The sequence below is a fragment of the Pavona decussata genome, unplaced genomic scaffold, assembly GCF_977016875.1.
Source record: "Pavona decussata unplaced genomic scaffold, jaPavDecu1.1 SCAFFOLD_96, whole genome shotgun sequence".
Lineage (NCBI taxonomy): Eukaryota > Metazoa > Cnidaria > Anthozoa > Scleractinia > Agariciidae > Pavona > Pavona decussata.
The window spans coordinates 2538863-2562275 of NW_028145513.1; the positions used below are offsets into that span (position 1 = coordinate 2538863).

At 40.2% G+C, this 23413-nt stretch overlaps 2 protein-coding genes across 6 annotated transcripts in view; one reads left to right on the forward strand and one right to left on the reverse strand.

Annotated features, from left to right (window-relative positions):
- The window catches only part of LOC146472928 (uncharacterized), a 38506-nt gene extending 32330 nt beyond the window's left edge, over positions 1-6176 (forward strand). For all 5 annotated transcript variants that reach the window (XM_085119143.1, XM_085119144.1, XM_085119140.1 and 2 more), the window contains 2 exons: positions 85-240; positions 802-6176. In XM_085119143.1, coding sequence (XP_084975269.1) covers positions 85-240; positions 802-5840 — 5195 coding nt within the window. In that variant the 3' untranslated portion in view covers positions 5841-6176. The remainder of the gene's footprint in view (positions 1-84; positions 241-801) is intronic.
- LOC146472929 (SAGA-associated factor 29-like) lies at positions 6072-23388 on the reverse strand. The gene is made up of 12 exons (XM_085119149.1): positions 23130-23388; positions 22075-22150; positions 21122-21194; positions 16968-17032; positions 16066-16114; positions 14900-14986; positions 10314-10377; positions 10126-10208; positions 9086-9133; positions 8431-8524; positions 8284-8352; positions 6072-6668 (listed from the first exon to the last, which is right to left on the reverse strand). The coding sequence occupies exons 1-12, from the start codon at positions 23268-23270 to the stop codon at positions 6552-6554; spliced, it is 966 nt and encodes a 321-aa protein (XP_084975275.1). The 5' UTR covers positions 23271-23388; the 3' UTR covers positions 6072-6551.
- Positions 23389-23413: the final 25 nt, after the last annotated feature.

The window sequence follows — 23413 nt, forward strand, 5'->3', positions numbered from 1 at the left end:
CCTTACAGTAGTCAAAGTAACTTTTGGCACCACTGAGTAGTAACTGCACGCCTTTCTTATAACTTGTTTGCAAATATTTGCTAGACATTGATCCCGAAATACTTCACAAGCAACCCAGTGTTCCTGAACCCGATGTGATCGTCATTGACGCTGATGAACAGAAGAAAATAGGTTATCCATGCCTGGAGGCAGGGGAAGGAAAACAAGCATCCAGCATGCTGAGAAGGCTAGCCACAGCAGGTAAGCGATCTATAGCCGAACTATTGATCCAGTGAAGAAGGGCCAAGCCCGAAACGTATGGATTTTTCTTCAATCATTATTTGGCACTTTGATTTTCTATCACCTACTGCTTTCTTTGAACAAGTACCACGCAGCACATGACCTTTTCGGTTCACAATTGATCTACAGCCTTGTCTGATATGTTTATACTTCATTACCGAAAGATTGGCACCGTAATAACCTTAAGCAAGCTTGATGGTAATGATGCAGAGTTAAACGCCAGGAATTCATTTTCTTTTGAAATACTTTGCGATAATTTTGTCTTGTGTTGCTGAACTATCCAGGAGCGGAGTTACCAGTCATAATAATGGATTACAGAAAGAAAAATTGATAGGCGTGCGTTCACATTCTCTGTAAAATTAATTTCCTTACGTACATATAGTCAGCCGTGTTCTACTCATTAAACCTATTGTTTGGTGCATATGCCGACCAATTCTACGAAATTGTGTATTACAAAATACCCTTCTTATAAAACGAAAACCTAAAATAAGACTTCAAATATTTCTCTGTTATTTATTGCAGCACCTTTGGCAGAGGAGACCCAACCTTCTGAACCAGTGCGGCCACAAAGTCTTCCACTTTCATCTGGAACCCGCCATACAGAGACACGAACACGACAGAGTGCCACTCCACCAGGCAGTAGTTTTGCTATCCATCAAGCGCCACTTAATCCTCCACCACCGCTGATACAAATGTCCTCTTCACGTGACAAAAAATACACCGGGGCACAAGATTTGACAAAGGAAACCCCCCGTTCCAGGGAGGGCTTTGTGCACAGCAAATCCTTCCATGACTGCAATATACTTCCTGGCCGTGAAACCAATTCTGGCAGAGATGTTTCACGACACACGCATACTCCAGTGGATCATAGAGGAAGTGAAAGGGAAAGGCGAACTCCAGTGGTGGAGACCGTTGATTTAACAAGAGACAGAGAGGTCAGCACATCATCTCTTACAAGGCCAACATCAAGGTCTCCCGTGGTCGCCTTGAGTTCCTCATCTGCTCGTGATAGGCTTCAAGCCATGGCAAAGTATGCCTTAGCGGAAGCAAACAATGCAGATGTCACTGACAAAATAATGCAAACGAAGCGGGAAGAAACACATATTCCTCCAAGGACGCCTGATCCCAAACTGAGCATATATGAGCGAAGCGAAGCAATACGCAAGTTTACGGCTCTTGGCAATGTCTGCGTATCAGCTCCTCGGGAATTTCACACTGGAGAATATCCCAGTCAGCCTTACGCATTGATGGCAATGCAGACTCAGCATCAGCCGCATGTTCACCCACATCCCACGGAAAAATCTACTCCTCCACCGTACGGCTATCCATTCCATGTGGGTCATCCCATGACGAGTTTTCACCATCACCCTGAACATCGCTTCCTGGTTCCACTTGGTGTACACCAAATCCTTCCTCATAGCGTGAATGGAGAGGATCTACCAAATCATTTAAAACTTAGCGGCGCATTTGCGCATCAGTATCCCCAAGCAGCTAGTTATTTTCCTGCTGGTATAAGACCCGTTGTACCTACATATCAACCAATGGCTGTTTGTGGGCATCGTTACCCTGTACCATTGAGCGAAGAAAGGCGAACTCTACAACATCCACTTGATGTCCCTGTAAGGCGTCCTAATGACATTTCAGAGCAGGATCTAGCAAACCCTTTCGTTGTTAAACAGCCAAGACACATGCATACTCCAGGAATGCCTGAACAGGTTGTATCTCCTGGCGAGCTACCCAAGTTTCCCCTTCCAAGTCGCTCACCAGTAGAGCCAACAAAGTATCCACGTGCCATTTCACCTGAGATGAAACCACAGGTTACTGCGCATGGTGAGTTAACAAAAACCGTCTCTCCTCCAGGTGGAACCTACCTTTCACGAATCCCTTCCAGGCCAGCCTCTGTGTCTGAGATGCGCAATCGAGCTGCTGTTATTCCAGAGCTAAAAGACACAGATGCAGTTTCCCAAAACGTTGCAGATCAGCAACCAGTGTTGGTATCTAGTAGCAGAGAGAACACAAGTAGGCTTGCAGAGCAAACCAGTGACGGAGATACTAAGGAGCAAGCTAAAAAAGATAAAAACGGCTCTTTTTTGGAAGCCATACCCATGTCTGCTTTTGCAACTTTAGTGGATGTTGCTGCAGCAGCCCGTAAAGTTGATATTCATGCGAAAGAAAACCATGAAAGTACAGTTTCCTTTAAAGACAACACAAAAAGAGAAACCACCGAGTTAGAAGAAACATATAGTTCGTCCCATGGAGGGCTTGTGACATCTCCTCCTAGAACATCTCCCGGTACATCCAGTGTTCCTCGGTATGGTATTACTACTGGACTGGTTCCCAAGCCTCCACCCCTTATGCCCATTACTGGAATGAGGTCCATGCTGGAAGAGAGTAGTGCCACCCCCACTCCTCTCTCCATCTCAGTTGGAGGAGGACATAGCGCTGTATCTACATCTCGTGGTCAAAGCAAACTTACATCGCCACCTGGGACAAGGGCAAGGGGGTCTGTCAGCCCTGACGGGCCGCCACCCTTGATATCTCGCTCTGTGATAAGTCCAACAGGTTCGTCACAGCGAACAAGTCCTAAAGGACCACCTCCCTTAATCAGAGGTATTGTGTCACCTGTACCACCCACTTTGAGAAGTGATGCTTCGAGCGATGCTGACAGTATAGTGAAAACCAGATCGAGCCAGGAGTCCATTGTATCTGAAGAAACGTTACGTAAGGGGGTGACAATTATTGACCAAGACTTACAGCAGAAATTTTGGATACATCTCAATGAATCAGCACCGCCTTCCTCTCAAAGGGCTGACAGTGGTGATCCAATAACATCTTGCAAACCTGGGCATTCCCAAGTCAGGACCATTGTTGAAACAAGAACTTACATGGGCTCTGTTCACGCTGAGGTGCAACATCCATCAAGACAACATCTGCAAACTCTCCAACCTTCTGGGATGCCTGAAGAGTGTCCACCAATGCTATCGTCATCAAGCGTTGTAGTTACAGAGCCTAACGAAGCTACTAGTGTAGGTGGGATGTCACAGACACCGGCAGAAAATGACACAAATATACAGGTACATTCTCAACCTGAACAGCCTACTTTTGTGTCTGGCCAAAGTGTAGAAGTTAAAGGAAGGGTACAAGAAACCTGTCAAGTGAACCAGATTTATTCTTCTGAACAGGGAGCCCTGGCTAGTTCCCACAATGAACAGTTATCCTTACCAATGCACGAGCTGTCTCCAGAAGCGTTCATCTCTCATGCATCTGGCAGCGAGACAGAAGAAGGTGATGAGGGAGAGCCAGACACTGAAGATGAGGTGCAGACAGTACATTCGTCTTCTGGAGGCTTGCATCCCCGAGTCCGTGCGCTGGTTAAGAGTTCTCACAGTAATCTACAGCCTTCATTTTATGATGCAAGTGACAGTGAAACACTATCTGCTGAGGAGTCGGAGGTTCTACCTGAAAGCAGCGATGAGATGTTTCTTTGTACTACAACAAAGGGAATCACACAACCTGACAGTATCTGCGAGGGTGGAAGACATGTAGAAGATGAAAGCACTGTGCGATTGACAGACAGTGACATTAATGCTGACATTTCTGTTGATGTGGACATCCCTTATGCAGGTGTGTCAAGAGGTGACTTTGAAAACGAAAATAAAGATATCGAGACACCCCACATGCAGAGCGAAAACAAAGACGACAGTAATGGTCTTCAAGACACCGTAACAAGCACAGGACCAAACTGTGTGTATCTAACTGAGTTAAAAGAACCGATGGAGGATTCAACAACAACAGCAACAATTCCTGACGAGACTCGGCAGCAGGTGCTCACGCGAGATGTTGATGTACAAGAGAAGAAAGAGGCTGGCGTGTCATTAGGTGTAGAAATGAAAGAGCCAAGTAATATTTCAGATCAAGAATTAATTACTTCCCAAAGCTCACCCGCTGGTGAAACTGTTGTTGAGAAAGATTCTTCAGAGGCATTACCCGCTCCAACGTACAGGAGTGTATATGAAGAGGATGCTGTAAGACTGCAATCAAGTGAAGATAGTCTTGTTGGAAGCAGTGAAACCGATTTAGCAGCATTTACACCTCAAGTCCAATCGTCGGATCAGCAAGCCTCGGAGGACATTCCAGACAGTTCGGCTTACATCCGGAGTATACCTGACCTCAACGAGATGCCTTCAACAAAAACGAATTTTGACAATTACGGTCAGAATGCTCCGCACAATAGTGCCTTGATGGCAGTGAACAGCACGCCATTTCAATCATTGACGGAGATGAAAGGTGAATCAGTTGTCAAGGTGACTGATACAGAAGATGCATACGCGTCCCCTAGCACATCGGAAGTAGAAGAGAAATATGTGGCAAGTGCTGCTTTGGATCAAGGAGTCCAGGATTATGAAGAAATTAATGAAGCTGATTCGTTAGAAAAGCCCCCTGTTGAACATAGCTTCCTACATGACGCTGAAACGTACAGCTCCTCGTCAGACAATAATCCTCCAGAAATCAGCTCAGCCATGGATGATGCGTCTGATGATGAACATTTACCTTACCCTACTTTCATTGGAGAATTTGTTCCACTGCCAGGGACAATGGATTCTCCGGATATAAGATCTGGATGCTCCACCCTCATCACCTCAGAAGAGAGTTCCGTCTGTGACGAGAACATTTCAGAAAGAGAAATGAAGGAAGTGTACGAGGGTGTACCTTTAAACCAAGACGATTCGTCTGGTGTGTTAAGTCCAGATGAGGGAGATCGTCACATTGATGATACGCTGTCAGAAGGAGAGATCCCACCTTCACAGGAAAGTAGCCAATCAGAGGATGAGATGGCATCTGTGGAGGACACGTCGGTCAATAATGAAGCTACTGCTGTTGTCACAAATACGCTGACGGAAAAACAGCAGTCTGCTTGGCATCCTGACAGTTCACAGACCGTACCTGATGGTGACCAACTACCTTCACAAAGTAAGGAAATTGTAGAAGATGATCAGTTATCCGAGGGAGAGATACCCGAGTCTGACGACGAACCAAATGTACATACAAATACATTTCCTGTCATTTCATCGTCAAGTGGGGATGCCGACAGTACTCAAATGTCGGCCCGCTTTGCGTCGGTGGTCTCAAGTCAAGAAGCCACTTTGCGGGCGGATTGCTATATCAATATGATCCCCATTTCTCCCGCCCCACCTGAGTCACCCAGTCATGAATCAGAAAGCGACCGTGCTTCGCCACTTCCACCATGGCCTCCAATCGATGGGCAGTACTCCTCAGTTGTGTCCTTGTCCATGGCAGCACGCATACCACCATTCCCTTATTCCACCTTGTCCATTAATGTTGGCTCTGCATCCAGCAGCGCTCGCTCATCACCAGTTCCTCAGGCCTTGGCTGTCAACTTGCCCCCAGGCTCTAGTCCAAGCAGCTCGTCGTTTGTAGCCAGGCCACAAGAACCGACTCCTCTTTTGTCAGATAATTACGAACCCTTGAGTGATGACGACGATGAAGATGATAGCTTGGCAGACACCTCGAACAATAGTGGTGAACAAGACAATATTTAACTTTTTCCTCCTTAGAAAGCCCTCGAGATCATAATGTACGAAAGCAAAAAGTACTGTATGAAACTGCTGCTCAATAACTTTCATTTGAAGGTTTATACTTTGGGATTTTACCCAGACACTCAAAAGTGAGGTTTGATTCCGGGAGGTATAAAAGGGTAAAAGTATAAAAGCCATTCATGAAGGTATAGAAGCCATACGTTTAAACGAAACTAAGACAAAACATTCACCCTGTTAATATGTAAGTTTGTATTTTATTTTAAGTTGATGTTCGAAATAATTAACAGTAAACTGAAGGGAATGATCTACATTTTGGAAATAAATGCAAAATAAAACTGAGACCAAGGGTCTTTTAACAACCGAGAGCTTCTCCTGATTAGTCCGCCACGGAGGTAAAAGTTATCCAAGAGAAAATAGCGTAAGATGTGAAGCACTTCGAAACAACTTAGTACACAGTAGTGTTTTTGGTCAGTAGAATAGACCCTTACATGAACTTGTCTCACGAAACGTTTGCTTGGTTAACGAAATTTTGCTCAATAGACCAACTGTCCGTTGTTTCTCAAACTGCCTTACAAAATAGATGGCGCCGATCCTTGGTCCACGACTGCTCAAATGGTTTGAGACCAGTTGTTTAAATGAACAGTCAGGTTGCACGATAGTTCACTAATGGCGAGCGAGTGTCCTCGTGAGTGTTCTCCGGTTGTTCTCTGCGAATTATCTTTTCCTTGTTTCTTTAGATGCCACCACGTACCTCTGAGGGACATTCAGTGGAGGGGCGAAACCATCAGCATAAGATGTGTCCTCAAACGACACTGAGTAATCATCTTGGGGCTGCAATTAGACCGAGTTCAAAATGAGAATGTGAACAGTTCCTTTAGTATCGTCAGACAAAACTTTGGAGACACGCGAGACCAAACGTACACAAAAGAGCCATCACAAGTCATTCGCGAGCGTATCGTTAAGCGCGCGTTTTGTGTTTCCGCCGCTCTGGCATAAATTGAGTGAGTCGAACGGCTTCCGTAAACGTAAAACTCGAGTGCTCAACTTTCCTACGTTTACGTGAGCTGTTGATATATTGCATCATTTCATTTACGCAAGCTTCCGATATATTGCCACATTTTATTTATACAAGTAAAACCAGTTAGGTTCACGCTCAAGTACACGCAAAATGGATGTGCCGTCTCGCGCGCGTTTGTTGTTTCAACAAGCGACAACCCAGATGAGAAAGGGCCTACCTACTAGCATTCTACTGTACTACTAGCTTATGAATACTAACCCAAAGGAAGTAACTTTATGTTTTGAACGTTTTAGGATTTTCCTCATTTCTCTTTCTCTCAAAGGACGCGTTCACATATGCACTAACGAGACTCTTAATTGGAGTCTACCAGTAACTCAGTGGTGAGGCCATCCCCATTTTTTTTGTTCGTTTACCATCATTACGGTTAAGAGACCGAATCTGGAAACTACACAAGCATGGATTACCAAACCATCGATTTTGTGGTTCGTGTACGTTAAAAAAAAAAACATCGATACGAAAAGATTGCCAGTTGTTAGTAATCCCAAAAGTAGAGATCCTCTGAAAGTAACGAACACTCGTGGATAATGTTCAGTCTCTAACGTCACTCTGCCAACACAGAGCGATCTGCAACAGTAACGGCTGGTAATCCGGAAGGTAAAAGAAGTTACTCAGTTTTCACATGCTAGTTCTGGGAAACATCTTGACGAAAATGTTTCAGTTATTTTTATGTCACTGAATTAACGAGGTTGAGTATGATTACTTTGCGGAGATTATTCAAACTAGGGGCCTTAGTAGTGAAAAGGAAAGTAATCCCCACTATTCTAGACAATTTCACCGTTGTCCCTGAAATTGTGATTTTTCTCGTCGCATTATTTTTTGTCTAACATTTGCTCCATATTTCCGTGGGAACTGCGTCGAGACATACTTCGCTAGCTCCCTGCTGTCCGTAAAGGTGGTGATTTTAGCAATAATGCAAAGCCGCATAAAAATTTAACTCTACAACCAAATAAGTCCAAAGGATCTGCCATAGCTGAAATATTTTTTTGAAAATGTTTAAATTTGGTATGGTTGGACGATGGTCTACGGAGAAAATTAAGGATAGCCTTTGAGCATCTAACCGATGTGCGAAAGGCCATGTGTTCGATAAATATTTTTTTCTTCCTTCCATGTACGTGACATCTTCCTCATTTCATTACCGTGCTAACAATTTGCCATCTCTCACAAAACCGCTTTCCATATCGCTGATCCCAGCAGTACACAAGACGCTACCTACAAAATGACTCAGCTCGTCCCAGATCTAAGTAGAGCACAGGACGCTACCTACAAAATGACTCAGCTTGTCTACAACATAAAGTTTGATCCAACCGCAACAATAAAAAAAATGTCTTTCCTCCGAGTGAAATTTAGTTGTTGTCTTCCAGTACTTACCCTCGCAGGAGGTTCATGGATAACAGCTTTGTAGAAACACGTGGTTTGAGGGTACAGCGCCATGACAATCTAGGGGGAAAGTTATCGAATCAGCTAACCACGTGAAGTAACGATGATCAAACGCAAGGCCAAATTAGCTGAAGTTACCTGATCCTTTTGGAACAGAGCGTGAGGGTGAGTCACTGGGTTGGCTTTCATTTTGGGAAGAGGTATAACTCGCCTTCGACTCAAGTGATGACGCCTGAAATAAAACAACAGAGGTCATTTAATATTTCGTTATCGAAAACAGAATCGGAAAACTATATACAGTCGAACCTGTGTTCCACTAAAACGTAGTGTATTTAAAACTAATTCAACAGTAACGCTAGGACTCCAAAAACCTCTGAACGGACGCTAATTACTCGAACCACCACACGTCTAAACGTTTATTAAGGGTTTATTAAATCATATTTTCTTCCATTTCATCCCTGTTTCTATAACATCTCATCAAGGTTTCGCTTAATCCGAAAATGCCAGTACAGCCTTATAACTATTTTAATAGGAATTTTTCAAGACTTTTACAATTTTATGAACAAGGAAGGGGGTTGGTTGGTGCCTTTTTTTAAACCACAACCTATTTCATAGAACTTTACTCACACTATCCCTTAATATTTTTGTCAGTTTCTATACTCAAGAATACTGTTTTATTGTCGATGGGCACCATTTCTGTAAATAGAATGATCTAACAGTCCCTAGTTTCTAAATGGATGCAGTTGTAATACGGGCGAGGTTAGGGAGGCTATCTGTAACTTGCTTTACTTACTCTTTGCCATTTCTTCCAGCTTCTTCATCAATGTCGTCTACGTCATATCTCACACAACATCAAAGGTAATACTCACAAACAAGAAACTACTTATCAATCTACTTATCGCTAAATGTTTAAATGTTTAGCGCACTCAAATTTCATGAATTCATACCGACGGCTTTCTTCGCTTTGTTTGAGCTTTTCGTTGGTATTTGTTTTTAGTAAAGGGTGAAGACAGGGTGGAATTTTTTTTGCAGAGCCTGGAACGAGATAACTTGAAGTAATTGTGTCGTTTCTACCACAACCAGTGCCCAATTTACCAAAAATCTAATTTTAAATAATGGCGGGTGCACGTCAGGTAGTTGGTACTCAACCCGACACTTCAGTGATGAAAACACAACAAGTTCTACAAAAAGTGAAACAATCGACAGGAGAGGCACTACAAGTTCTTAATTTTCAAATAAAAAAAATATGAACATCAAAAGGAATCACAAGGAAGAAAGCCTTGTAGGGCCTACCCTTCGATTTTCTGGGAGGGGAGACTTGGAACCCCTGAGGGTTTCCTGTGTATCACAATCTTGAATTGCCCAAGGCTCTTAATTCAACAAACGACATCGGAAAGAACAACCTTTCTAGAACAAATCCTTCTATAGCCTGATATTATAGCTGCCTGTCAGTGCTCCAAGCATCTAGGGCTCTCTTACACAAATGCCCCTCATTGCTGGAAATAATGAGAGCCAGTTGTATTTGCAAACTAACCTTTCTTTTCAAGTCTGAACTGCAAAGAATGACAAAACTGGGAAGCATGTGTCAAAGAAAAAAAACTTGAAAGTTCAACCTTTTTTTCATCTCCTTCCCCATCCATAACTCAACAAGTACTGCAGGCTGCTGTGCCCCATAATGTACAGTAATTAGTGTAGTATTAAAAGGAGCCTTTTGAATCAACTTTTCTCCTTCATAATGAACCCAGTAACTCTAACTTAAATTTAATTATTATCTTTAAAAACTAACCCTGACCGAGGCTTGAGTACAAATAAATTGCTGTTGTAAAAGGATACTTGTTAGAGGAAGGATTGAAAGAAACTATTTCTGCCAAAATCAACTGTTCTTCACCATCAGGCGTACGAACACGGGCAGCAACCTACAACAAACAAAACTAATTATCAGGAAAGAGGGGAAGGGACATCCATGAATTCACCATAAAGAAAACTAAACCTCAAGTGAGAGACATTTCGTTACCACTTACATGATCTCCTTGTTGGGCCACATAGTTAGTTTCGGCTTGAATGCTTCCACACAGTGGAGGTGGGCTATGGAAGGAAATAAAGATTTTACTTTTAATTTATGTGGGTGATGATTATCTCACTTCTCCTTACTAGTGACAATTCCAAAACTCACTCTGCACAAAGACCAAGTACAGTCGAACCTGTATATAACCGCCCTGTATTAAGCGGCCACCCTCTACTAAGCGGCCAGTTTTTAAAGTCCCGATTTTTCGCGCATACAAACGCTGTATTTGTTACTTGTATTAGGCGGCCACCTCTATTAAGCGGCCGCGGCCACCCTGTAGCAGTCCTATGTTTGTCTTTCTTTGTTTTTTTTTTTACCTGTATTAAGCGGCCACCCTTGAATGGAGACTAAGCCATATGCATAGTACCATGGATAACAGGAATTGTCGCTGGCAGTGCCGATAGTCAACGACTTGCTCTACAAACAAAAGTTTCAAATTCCGAGGCGCCAAACCCACGTGTCTGACTTTTTTAAGTCGCCGTCATTCTTACCCTATTCCTATTTTAACTTGAAGAATTAAATTGTATATTGTGTTACTTTTAATTAGCAACATTACCGTTATAACTCCACTTCGATCGTAACAACTATGAAATGACGGAATGAGATATTTTGCTGTGAACTGCAAGTCACGTAAGTAAGTGAGTTAGAAATACAATACTGTACACCGTTCAAGAGTAGAGGACAATTTATTGCACAGTGCTTTCGCACAATGTTAAGTATATGATACCATTAAGTTACAATTTGGCACTGAAGTTTGTTTAAAGTATTGATCTCTTGAAAGAGTGTTGATTGTCCTATTGTTTCCTTGCATGAAATGTTTTTGTATGATACACCATTAAAACAACAACAACAACAACAACAACAATCTTTATTTGTGCCCAGAAATTACACAGATTTACATTAAAACAAGAAAGAAAAATTACTAAAGAAGAGGGCACAGCCACTTAGAAATAGCAAGCTAATCGAGCTAAGTGGCTGGGCCGAGCGGAAAAATTTGCAAATACCCTACATTAAGATGGAACTAAGGACACGATTTACCATTCACACACACACGCACACACAAAAATAACAATAAACAAGGGGGAGTGCACACACAAAAACTGAAAAATAAAGTGCATCAATGAGCCAGTCAGTAGTTGGAGATAAGCGATTCTTTTAAGAGGACTTTGAAACAGGTACGACTCTTGAATTTTAATGACTCTTCAATGGAATTCCAAACTTTAGCTCCAAAAAAACGAATGTTAAATTTTCCATAGTTGGTCCTCGCTTTAGGCAGATAGTATGAGATCTTACATGCCAATCTTGTTTGATATTGACATTGGACCACGCCCAGTGAGTATTTTTAGTGATCCTGTATTAAGCAGCCACCTGTATTAAGCGGCCAGTTCCTCAAGTCCCGAGGGTGGCCGTTATATACAGGTTCGACTGTAATCATTTCAGTAACATACAAACTTCAACCTCAAAACCCAATAAATGATTGGTACTGATCCCAGACCCCTTTGGAATGACTTGAAAATTTCAGTCTACAGATACATGTATCATAACAGCAGCCAGCCTTGCAGACGCCCTTTTGGCTCGTCACGCAGAGGTACGATTGCATGACGAGCCATAAGAGTAGCTGTGAGGGAGGCTATTATTGGGGGACTCGTCCCCAGTCTTTTTTTTTATTAAATTTTAATATTAATGAAAAGTGCGACAAAGATGCACACAGGGGGAGCTGGAAAGCAGTTTGCTCTCTCCCTCTATCCCATTGTTCCCTTTGTTGGATCACTGTGCCAGTCTCCCACGACTCTTGAGCCCACATACCAGATCATAAGGTATGACTTGTGATAAGTGAGTCATAACAGCAACATTAGCAAATAACCCAAGATTAGAAACTCGATATGCGCAGTTTCAGAAAATATCCATACCCCCCCCCCCCCCCCCATGGAACGTTTTCTGTTTTGCACCCCTGCTCCCTTCAGGAAATTTTAGTTTAGCCTCATACTTTGCGTCTAAATTTTGACTTTTAAGACCCCCCTCCCCCCAGGAATTTCCGATGACGATCCATGGGGTGGGTATGGATTTTTTCTGGAACTGCACAATTAACAAATTTTAACTTGCAGTTGCCTTTTATGTCGTCAGACAATACCTTTCCTGTACATAAGTACACTTTTTCTTGAAAGGATTGAGTGATAAGTTATCCATTTAAGGACCAAAATATATTAAAGAAAAACAAAAGTGAGAAAGAGAATGCTCTGCTAGCAGGGTAACCAGTGATATGTTGTGAACACAATTATATGATCAGAGTGGAACCAGCCAAGCACCAAACAGGACGATTTTCATGCAAAATGCATAAAGAAATGCAAAATGCAGAGAGAAAGTTTGCAATTTTTAATGCGCTACTGCAAGGGCAGGTCATACACTTAACAAAGTTCTCCATGAACGACCCAAGCCAATGTGTCGTGCCTCTTTTTGTAATTTTTTTGTGCAAGTTTGCTGCAACCACATACTATGTGTTCTACAGTTTCCTGGGATTTTCCACACATTCTGCACAATGCTGATACGCTCTGATGTTCGATTTTTGCCTTGATTACGTTTGTTCTCAATGCCTGATCTTGTGCTGCCGTAATTAGGCCTTCAGTCTCTTTCTTAAGGCCTCCCACATTTAGCTAGCTCCAGGATACACTACCAGCCACCACCCTTGTCTGTCGTATGTATTGCGGATGGATCTCTTTCTCAGACAAGTCTTTCATTCTTTTCTCATGCTTTCTTCTCTTATAATCATCTGGTTGTTCCACTTCTCTTTCCTGCTCAATGCAGCCTTTAGCAGTCCTTCTTCACTTTGGCTAAGGTAGCTGTGTTGGGCTAAGTTTCCCCATATGGATGAGTCCTTGTCCCCCTTCCTTTCGACTCTTGGGTGGAGAGCACCATGCATCGTAAGCAATTTTCTAATCTTCTGATCAAGATTCATTAGCTCAAGCTTAGTACACTAAACCACTCCACCAGTGTTAAGAACTAGCGATACATCCCATCAATTGAGAGCTCTTACCATATTTCCACCACTGAGTTTAGACTTAATAACTTTCTTGACTCTTCTAATGTACTCTTTTAAGAGTCTTAAAAGACTTAACATAGCCTCTCTGTCATTAACTCGTGCTTAACATTGTCGGCTTCCAAAACTCCTCTAGAGGTGCTTGTATCGCCATCCATCATCATCTTCCTCCAATGGTCACAAATTCGTTTCATTTAGAAGTTCTATCATCACACTTTTTTTTCTTCCCCTTCTCATCACAAACACAGCACATCTATTAATACCAAAGCTCATTCCAACATTGATATATCATTGCTAAATATTCTAACAGTCTGTACAAGGGAGTCAATCTCACTCTCATCTCTGCCATACAATTTCACATCATCCATGAACAAATGAAGGGCTGGATACATATCCACCTTATGTCGAATGTTGGGCCGTTTTTTTCCGGATTTGTCTCAATTTTTGCATGTGGGCTTCGTTTTAGTCAACAAACATTGCCTTGTATTTTTTTTTTCACTGGTTTGCTCTTTGTTTTCGAGAAATAACGTATGCAAAAACCTTAGTTTTCTTAGCGGCATCTTTTGGAGATCTTTTGTTGAACAAGAAACAAAATAAACCTTTTGTTTCGCTGAACAATCGCTCACTTTACTTGTAAAGTGCAGTTAACTACAAAGAGCTTAACTCTGTTGCTTATCACTATGGCGTGACCACAGAGTTACCATTTTGTTGTCATAGTGCATTACGAACATTCCAAGGAACTTGTTATCGGAACAATGGCCGATGTAAGCTACATTAACTTACTATTTATATCAGCACTCATGCCCATGTCATTGTTCCTAGTATAGATCACTTAGGTTTGCGTGCATGTGCTTATCCGAATATAACAGTTTAGCCATCTGTTGCATACCAGGTCTCAAAGAACAGCACTTACGTGCATGTATTTTCCATATGCCAGTCTTTGTATGAATAGCACACACGCTATATTTTTATCCATTGTAAGTTCGCTTTCCTTCCCCTCCCCTACCCGCCCCCCACCTCTTTTTTTAATAAACTTGGACTACTGGCCTGGGTGCACACCTTCCACTTAGCTATCGCCCGTGGCAGGCTGGGTGGGTCCCTTATCCCACCTTATCATTAGCTACCTACAAGTACTGGGTTGGGGGGTTTCGTTCTCTGGGTGAGTTTGCTACCACCCCAAATCATTCACTGGGCATTTGCTACCGCCCAAGGGTTTCTGTCCCCATTCATTATCTCTGAGTGTGTCAACTGCCCAAGTTCGTGCATTGGGGTTTGTGTCCGCTAACCGCCCCATTTATTTTGCAGGGTGCGTTCGCTAACCAACCATTTACACCTTCCTGGGTGTGTTGCTACCACCCACGGTTGTTGCTATCCTAGGGAGCACCCAGTGTCCATAGTCCCATTTACTTCCAGACCTGTCTTGTTGCTATATGAGTACTCTAAAGCGAAGTTGTTGTTGATAATTGTTAATGGTTGATTCTGATAATAACAAATTAAAAACCTGTTACCTTTCAGATGCTTTTCCCATCCACATTGGTAACTGAACTGCTGCTTGTTGTAACATGGTCATGAGAACTCCCCTCCTCATCACCTTTCTAACTCATATGAAATACATCAAATCAAATAGATTCCACAGTAAGGCTACCAGTTTCACACAATACAATGCCTTGATTTACACATCTGCAACAAACTAATGTTATTTCGTGAGAAAATTAGCCATTTAAAGGTCCCACCCAGCATCTTCAGTCACCATATCAACTGGACTGTTAAGGGTAATGCTCCCTTTACTAACTGCAGCCCTGTACTTTACGCCAAATGTACATCACCTGGAGCGTCATTAATTATAGTGGAATGACTGTTAATTTTCATCTAGGCATTTGCCTGAAATAATTTTTAGGTTAATAAGTATCTTTATTCCCTTCTTCAATGACACATTTTTGTCCACCATTCACAGTGAATACAACTATAGATAAAACCGTATCTATGACAATTTTGAAGTTAAATTCCTCAAACATCATGTTTTGAGGGGAGCATCTGTGGTTCCTTGTCAGTGTGATACTTGACTGTTTTTTTCCTACTGCTTGGGAAATTGATTAGACGAGATCATCAGGAATGGATCCATAAAAAACTAACAAATAAATAATCTGCAGGTCACTTGTCTGACAACAATGATACTGTTGTAATTTGCTGCATTTTTACATATAGCCTTTCATTTCTTTTTGGAGTGATCCATGATGGCTTTCATTTTAAATAGTAGATGTATTATATCTCCTTACACATTTTTTAGGCATAAGTTACTGAAATTGCCAAAAGTTGTTCCCAATCACCATAAACCTATGAATTCACAGAAATTATGCATGCAACAGATTAAAACAGTGCACTTCATTCACAGGCTATGTTATGCAATTTCAGTGTTCTGACCTAAAATAATAATTATAATTATAATTTTAGAGACAAAATGCAACATAAAACACCTCAACTTAAACATTAAAGCCTTAGTTTTGCTATTATATGTAGTTTTCCTACAAATTAAATAGGCCAAATCTGTGCATTTAGGACACAGTGTTGTGAGTGTGCCATCACCTTAAGTCTAAAAAATTATTATAATTTCATATGAAGGGTTACAATAATTTTTATAATTATTTCTGCACTCAATATTGGGGAGAAGGAATACCTGGGTTCTCCTGTCTCCTGATTTCCCAGTCTGCTGCTGCTACCTCGAACTAAGGAACAGATACAAAATAATATAAATGAATTTAGAAACACGAAAAGCATGGTTTTTCAGAGATGTGACCCTAAAATTACCCTGCATCTGTCTCTACAGATTGACTACAGATGTAGTTCAGTGAATTAAGGACATTTTACAGGCATTTGTATATAGACTGACAAAAATTAAAAAAAGAATCAAAAGCCAAACTCCTAACACACAATAAAATCCACTTACTGACTTTTTTGGAGTTTTATTGTATATTTCTGTTACACCGGTACTAAAGCAAAGCAACTCAATAAACACATTCCACTCGCACAAAACACATGAAACACAACCTAATGAACCAGTCATTTCTACAATAATGGCTCATTGTATCACAGAAACTTGAAACACAACATGTGCAGATATAGCCCTAAAAAAAACAGAATGACCTAATGAACCATCTCCCCAAGAGAAACAAGAAGGCCCTCTTATAGGCAACCAAAACATCATTTATTACACATTTTTATCCACAAATTTCAGTTGACATAACAAATTAGTATAATTTATGCAAACCATTTCCAAAGCTTCACACTCTTTAAATTAACACTGTTTAAACAATCTCATGAAGAATCACTAATTTCTAGCATGCAAACAGGAAACTGAATGGAACCTTGATGCTGCAGGTGATATTCATGATTGTATAAGGTCATTTTATTCAGAAACCAACAAGAGTGTTACAGATGAGAAGCTCGCTGTAACATGTGTCTAAAAACTTAATCTCAGCCCTGAAACTGATAAGAGCATAATATACTATGCAAATTATAATAATAATTTATTAATAATAAATTGTTCCTTCTTTTAACACTATTTCTTAAGATACATACCAATCCTTCTGTCATTTCTAAGAGCTTTAATGATGGCTATCTTATCCAGTGCCTTTTTGATTAAGCTGGGAATAACCAAGAGGTAAAAAGTTCACCTTATTCTCCAATTCATGCAAAAAAAAAAAAAAACATTATAATTGAAAGATGAAGATTTAGAAATAACTTCTCAAACTCACTAACAATTCATCAAGAGAAAACAAAGAAATTCACTACACTAACTGTTGGAAAATTTGGTGAACTTTTGCTTTGAATTTCTCAGTGAATTGCACGTACGGTGTTTCATAATAATTTAATAATTTAATAATTTATTTACTTATATAGCACCCTTTAACATTAGAATGATCAAAAGCGCTTTACAATCTAAGAAAACTAATATTAACAATAGATATTACTGACAATAAAAATGCTATTTGCAATAGATAATTACAATGTGCAGTTCCAGAAAATATCCATACCCCCCCCAACAAATGCTTTTTTTTATTTTAACCCCCCCCCCACCCCCTCAGAATTTCCGTCCCAGAGGGTTTATGATGACCCCCCCCCCCACCCCTCTGGAATTTCCAGGTCTTTAAAACCCTTCTCCCTGAACCCCTCAGAAGTTCAAAATCCATTTAGACTAAGAAAATTGATGACGCACACTATTTCGATCAATTTTTTTATTATTGAAGCAACATCGACTACGCTAGTTCAGCTATTTACAACACTTCGCTATTTTACTTGTTTTAATCCTTTTGCTGAAATTATATCCGGAAAAATTGGAAAAAACTAAAAAATGGTCGATTTTTTACAGCAATAAAACACGGCTTAATTCTTTGTTGTTGCGTAGTTAACGTTTATAACTTTCTCAAGCGCTCTATCATGTTACAACTTTTCTTTTTCACCTAAACACGACTGGCCTTTGCAAATTCCATTTTCGTTATGACCTCCGCAGAGAAACGTTTGCTATTTTAATAACGCGAAGAAACCACTATGAATATAAGTTGCACATTGAATATACGATGCTGGATTTTAATCTATCAAGTAGAATTTTGAAGAACTTTGAAAACCCAGTCGAAAACTGGCTGCATGCACAAGAATTGAAAGCCGCCTTTGTGAACAGTTTCAAAAGGTTCTCGCCGGTTCTCCTTTCAAAACTTCAAAATTAATTAGTCCATGGATTCACGTCTCGGCAATGAGATCGTGAATGAAATGAATAAGAGAAAGAAAAGAAGTTTGTGTTTTCAATGTTTTTTGTCAGGTTTTTATCAAATAAACATCGCTGTTTCACGTCCTTGAGCAAAATTTGCATACATTGGGAGAGTTTTAACATTCAGTGCCGGATCAAATTTCAACTGCACTGTTCATTATTATTCACTGGATGGAAATATCACTCATGCCAACTCTCCCGGATTATCTGGGAGTCTCCCGGATACGGAACGAATCTCCCGGTCTCCCGTACGGGTGACTAAACCTCCCGGATAAAAGCGACTTGGCATCTTATTTGTATAATAGGCTAGTATTTCAACTCAAATGTTCCATAAATTTAAGAAATATTGTGTCATGGCTACATTTGCGTACCTGTCTTACCTAATCTGCCACAAACTTTGACGGAAACCCAAGAAAATACGCTTTTTGTCATCATTAGCTGTCATCATTGCAATATAAACGACTTTCTGATTGGATAAACGTTCAACCAATTAAAGAGCAGGACAAAAGAGCTCTAGTGTTGTGCGAATTTTGTGCCAATAAGGTGGGGGGGTGGGGGGGTAAGTGCATCAATTTTGCTTAGGGGGGAGGGTAGGGTAATAAGGGGGGGGGGGTGCTCAGAAGAAAAAATCTCCAGATTTCAGATCTTCAGAGTTTGGCATCTCTGAAATATCTCTGCAGAATCTTTGCATTGAAGAAATTACATGTTTTGTGGCCGCGGTACAATAATTTTCTGTGGGAAATAAATTCATCGAACACGACAACGCTGCACGCCCATTGTACATTTCTTTGTGTCCAAAATAGATTTCAACCGCAAACTAGCCTGTGGAACTACGAAAAGGCCATGCTCATCAAAATACAGTCGAACCTCCCGTAAGCGAACACCCATGATGTCAAGGATATGTGTTCGCTTACGGGAGGTGGTCGCTTACCAGAGGTCAGACCACAGGGGGTGTAAATTTCGGGTAATTTACATATGGGTAATTGTGGAGACCTAACCGTTTGCCAGTGCTTATCAAAACCCATAGTAATAACTTTTCTTACCTACAAGTATATTAAGACTAGTCCAAAATCATTCTTGGCAAAACATCTTAGGGTCTATGGTGATTATCATTTGTATCTCACAAATTACTTGAAAAAGTGAGACAATTATTGTGAAAGACACTTGACTCTTTCATTACTCCAGGTAGCGCTGTCTAACTTTTTCAGGGAACGGAACATAAGCAAAAAACCAGACACTATGCTAGACATAATGTAATTTATAGCAAGGCATGGTGCTCACATGATAATCCGTTGGGTAAGGCTGTACCAGGTACGCCAAATCTAGCCAATGGGATATGGGGGCGTTGTCTCGGGTATATTACGTCTAGTTTCAATGCTATTATTCCTTCTCTCCTTTGTCATCGATAAGGAAAGATCACCTTGGAGTAAAATCTTACCCGCCTCCTTCCCCTTCTCCTACCAACGGCTTATTATTACTATATAAGATTTGTTTAAATTTCCTTCTTGTTATATTCGTTTAGTTGTTTGGCGTGTTTTTGTCGCCCCACTTTGTATCAGTTACTTATTAATGGATTTTTACATATATCACTGTGTTGTGTTTCTGTTACATTTGATCTTATTAAACCTGCCACAGTTGTGGCCAGATTTATCCAACACAGGTGTTTGTTTCAATAGCCTTGTATTAATGTAAGTAACCGGGAATTCAAGCGAAGCTCGCGCTAAAAGTTGGCCTTGTTTATCACCTGCATTGATATAAAGAGAGTTTTTTTCCTACAAGGGATTCAATCTGCTTAAAGTTTATTTCAGTGTGAAGTATAGTGCATGTGTATTTTATCAATTATTTCAATGCTAAGCTAAATCATGAAGCACTTCCGGTAGCTCCGACTGTGAGATTTACGGCGTCCGCTGTATTGATGTAGCCAATATGTTACAGCGACACATTTTTCAATTTCCGTCCACGAGAGATACAGCAGATTGTGTGTCAAGTGGTCGCCTTCAGGAGGTTAAAAACAATTATAGAAAATTTTAAACAATCATCTCTAAAAGTGGTTACTTATGAGAGGTGGTCGCCTATGAGAGGTTCCATCTATAGTGATTTGACTTGAAAATTTTTGGTATTTTGGAAAAGTGGTCGTTAATGAGGGGTGGTCTCTTACGAGAGGTGATTGCAAAAGGAGGTTCGACTGTAGTTGCTTTGTTCAGAAACCTTTTAATCTCCTCATTTGATGCTACAATACGAGTAAAGAGGGCTTTTATTAATTTCAAAACTCGAACTTCAAACGATTGTGAAGTCATGCACAGCCATGCACACATGAGGCCGATTGATCACGCCGCGAAGTTGAACTTCAAAGAAAAATACCCCCAAGCGTTACTTTCGCTTATCAGAAGGTTAACCAGACAACACTTCAACCAAAATAACTTTTTCCAGAATGATTCCTCGTTTGCGCTGCATTAATGTGCTGGATTATAATTATTTTTCCGTAGTGGCGACTGAAAATTCTCGTCAGCCAACTTTGTGCGTCGCTTACAATTTTTTGATGAATTTCCTTCCCCTCTGAAGAAATTCTTCATAGGAACACCCCCAACCCCTCGGAAATATCCGTTTATTAGCCCCCCCCCCTCCCTCTCGGAATTTCCATTGACCTTCTGTGGGGGGGTATGGATATATTCTGGAACTGCACATTACAAAGTGCACTTCCTTTAAGCCACACTTGACTGTAAAACTTATGACTCTTTAAAGTTAATTTAGTTTGTCAAGTTTTCATGATCAGTGCTACTCTAATCCAATGAAAATAAATCTTACACCACCTGCAGAGAATTTCTGTCCAAGCAGAACAGTTACACGTCTCTTTTGTACTAAAAACTACAAAGCAAAGCTATAATAATTATTATTATGAAATTAATCCTTCATTGTCCAACCTTGTTGTGTCAATAACCAAGGTATATACATGTATATATAAACTTACTCTACTTCATTCTCAGCATCAGTTCCTGCTGTTTTGTACAAACCTCGCAACTTGGATTTGAAGTATGGAGACACTGAAGAATGTAACAAGAACTTAACAGTTAATATTTTGTTTCCAGAAAAAGACTGAAGAAAGAGAGAATGATTCACATAATTTGAGAAAACAAAGTACAATTCTGGCTTGGGGTACTTTATAATTATATCAATACAACAGCTCCCACGACCAAATTAACCGGCCTGACTTAAAAGAACCTTTTGAGAGGCTAGTAACTTAATGAATGTTGAATTAAGCCTTTTGGAATGGTTGGTCACATGACTTAAAAACATTTTCCATAAACATGCAAGCAATCTATTTTGAAGAAATGATTTTATCAGGGGTAGAAAGAGCATATAGGAATTAGCTGGCATGCAAATTGTAAGGCTTAATTGTCTCAAAAGGGGGATTTCTATTTTCTGTTTGAATGAGAAGAAGAAGCCTTGCTCCAAGGCTTTCCCGCACAAATCCTTGTAAATTTTCAAATGTTCAAACTGCCATAAAATCTCTCCCTTTCAGTTTAATGGCTTGAAATTTGCTCATCTTGGTCTTTATTTTTCAGATGATAATATTGCACTTGTTTCTTTTTTAAACAATCATAGAAAACTTATTTGGATGGTTTACAACTTCTCACCTCCACCAAAAAAAAAACATTCTACTTGTGCAAGTATTCAAACCATCACAAAATCTCACCTTTCAAAAGCACTGGTCTATAAACATTTGTGTTCCTGCTGTTATTGATACAGGCTCTTTCCATCTATAGAAATCATTTAGTTCCAGCTAGAAGTTTTACGATATTTGACCATGTGACTAATTATTGCAAAAGGTCTATAATTTGCTCAAATCATAAAGACCTTACAAAATGGCAATTTGCAGCCTGGAGTTAGAAATTAGTAGTTAAGTATCAGAACACAACAAACCTCTGACTTCAGTTTTCATCTTTTCATGAGTCTTGGTGATTGTACTCAGGTTTTGCTCACTTTGGCTCCGTTGCTCCTAGAATCGAAAAAATTATCTTACAGATGAGTTAATATTTAACAAAAGCTACAGCAAAGGAGAAGTGAATCCAAGTCTTTCCCTTGGTCTTGTATATTTGAGGCTTGGGAAGTGCGAAGACATCGGTGGCAGATCCTTGGAACTTTGAGAAAAAGACCTTACTAATTCTAAGTATAGCATTGAGACATGTCTTCCTAGAAGTCAATCTAAGTTATTACTCACTTTTTAGTAAATGACTCTTTCCACCTGAAGCCCATAACATTAACAGTAACAATAACAGTAACATGTACTGAGAACTGAATTCCAGTTATGCTTTGCATTGGTTAACAAAAATTTTCCAACTTTTTTTTTCATTTTTACATTTGAATTTAATTATTATTTAATAATTAAATATATATTTAGCTTATATTTTTAAATATAATTTTGGGATCTTAGTGTTAAGATATTTCTAATAATATTGTACATCTTTTTTTAGTTTGAAATTAAAATAAATAGCCTAAAGAATACTTGACTGCCGAAAAAGAGGATATTAGGGATTTTAAGAATGTCAATTTGAGGAACTACACAAGCTCTTAAATAACAATTAAACCAAAGTGCGGACTTCTCGTGGATTTTTAAATACTGGAAATGGAGAAATTATGCTAATTATGCTATGCTAATGCTGTTTTCAGTATGGTAAATTATGCAGTAAAATATTACTTCTAAGTCTGAAAAAAAAAGGAAAGAAAAAGAAAAGCAGACTAAAGAAATGACCACAGAATGTGCCCCTCCGGGAGACGATCCTGGGACAACAGCTGTTTTTGCGGACGCTAAAGGAAACAGTTCTTGAAATGAACAAAGCCAAGGTTGAACAGCGTCAAAATATGTATAAACTCAAACTCTATTCCCGAGACTCACTTTAAACTATGATATAGAGGATAAAGGATGTTGCTAAGTACACTGTAAAACTCATGCATGCTGAATAAAGATGAAAAAGCACCTGAATTTGCAACACAAGGCCGTGAAGTTCTTTGAGTAGGGAAGGAACTGTGTTTGTAATGTTGCTGCTTCCTGAAGAACCAGCTGCTGAACCGCTAGCCTGTCCAGTTGCTGTAGATGTCATATTTCTTGATCTTCTCATTTTCGCTTCGTCCTCGATCGCTTTTCACCAGGTTTTTAACTTTTTTTTTTTTTTCTCCAGACAAAACATCCCCTATATAACATTTAGACCCAGTGTCCCACGAAAAAACAGTCCCACAACTCAACGCGCACGCTGGGGCCGGG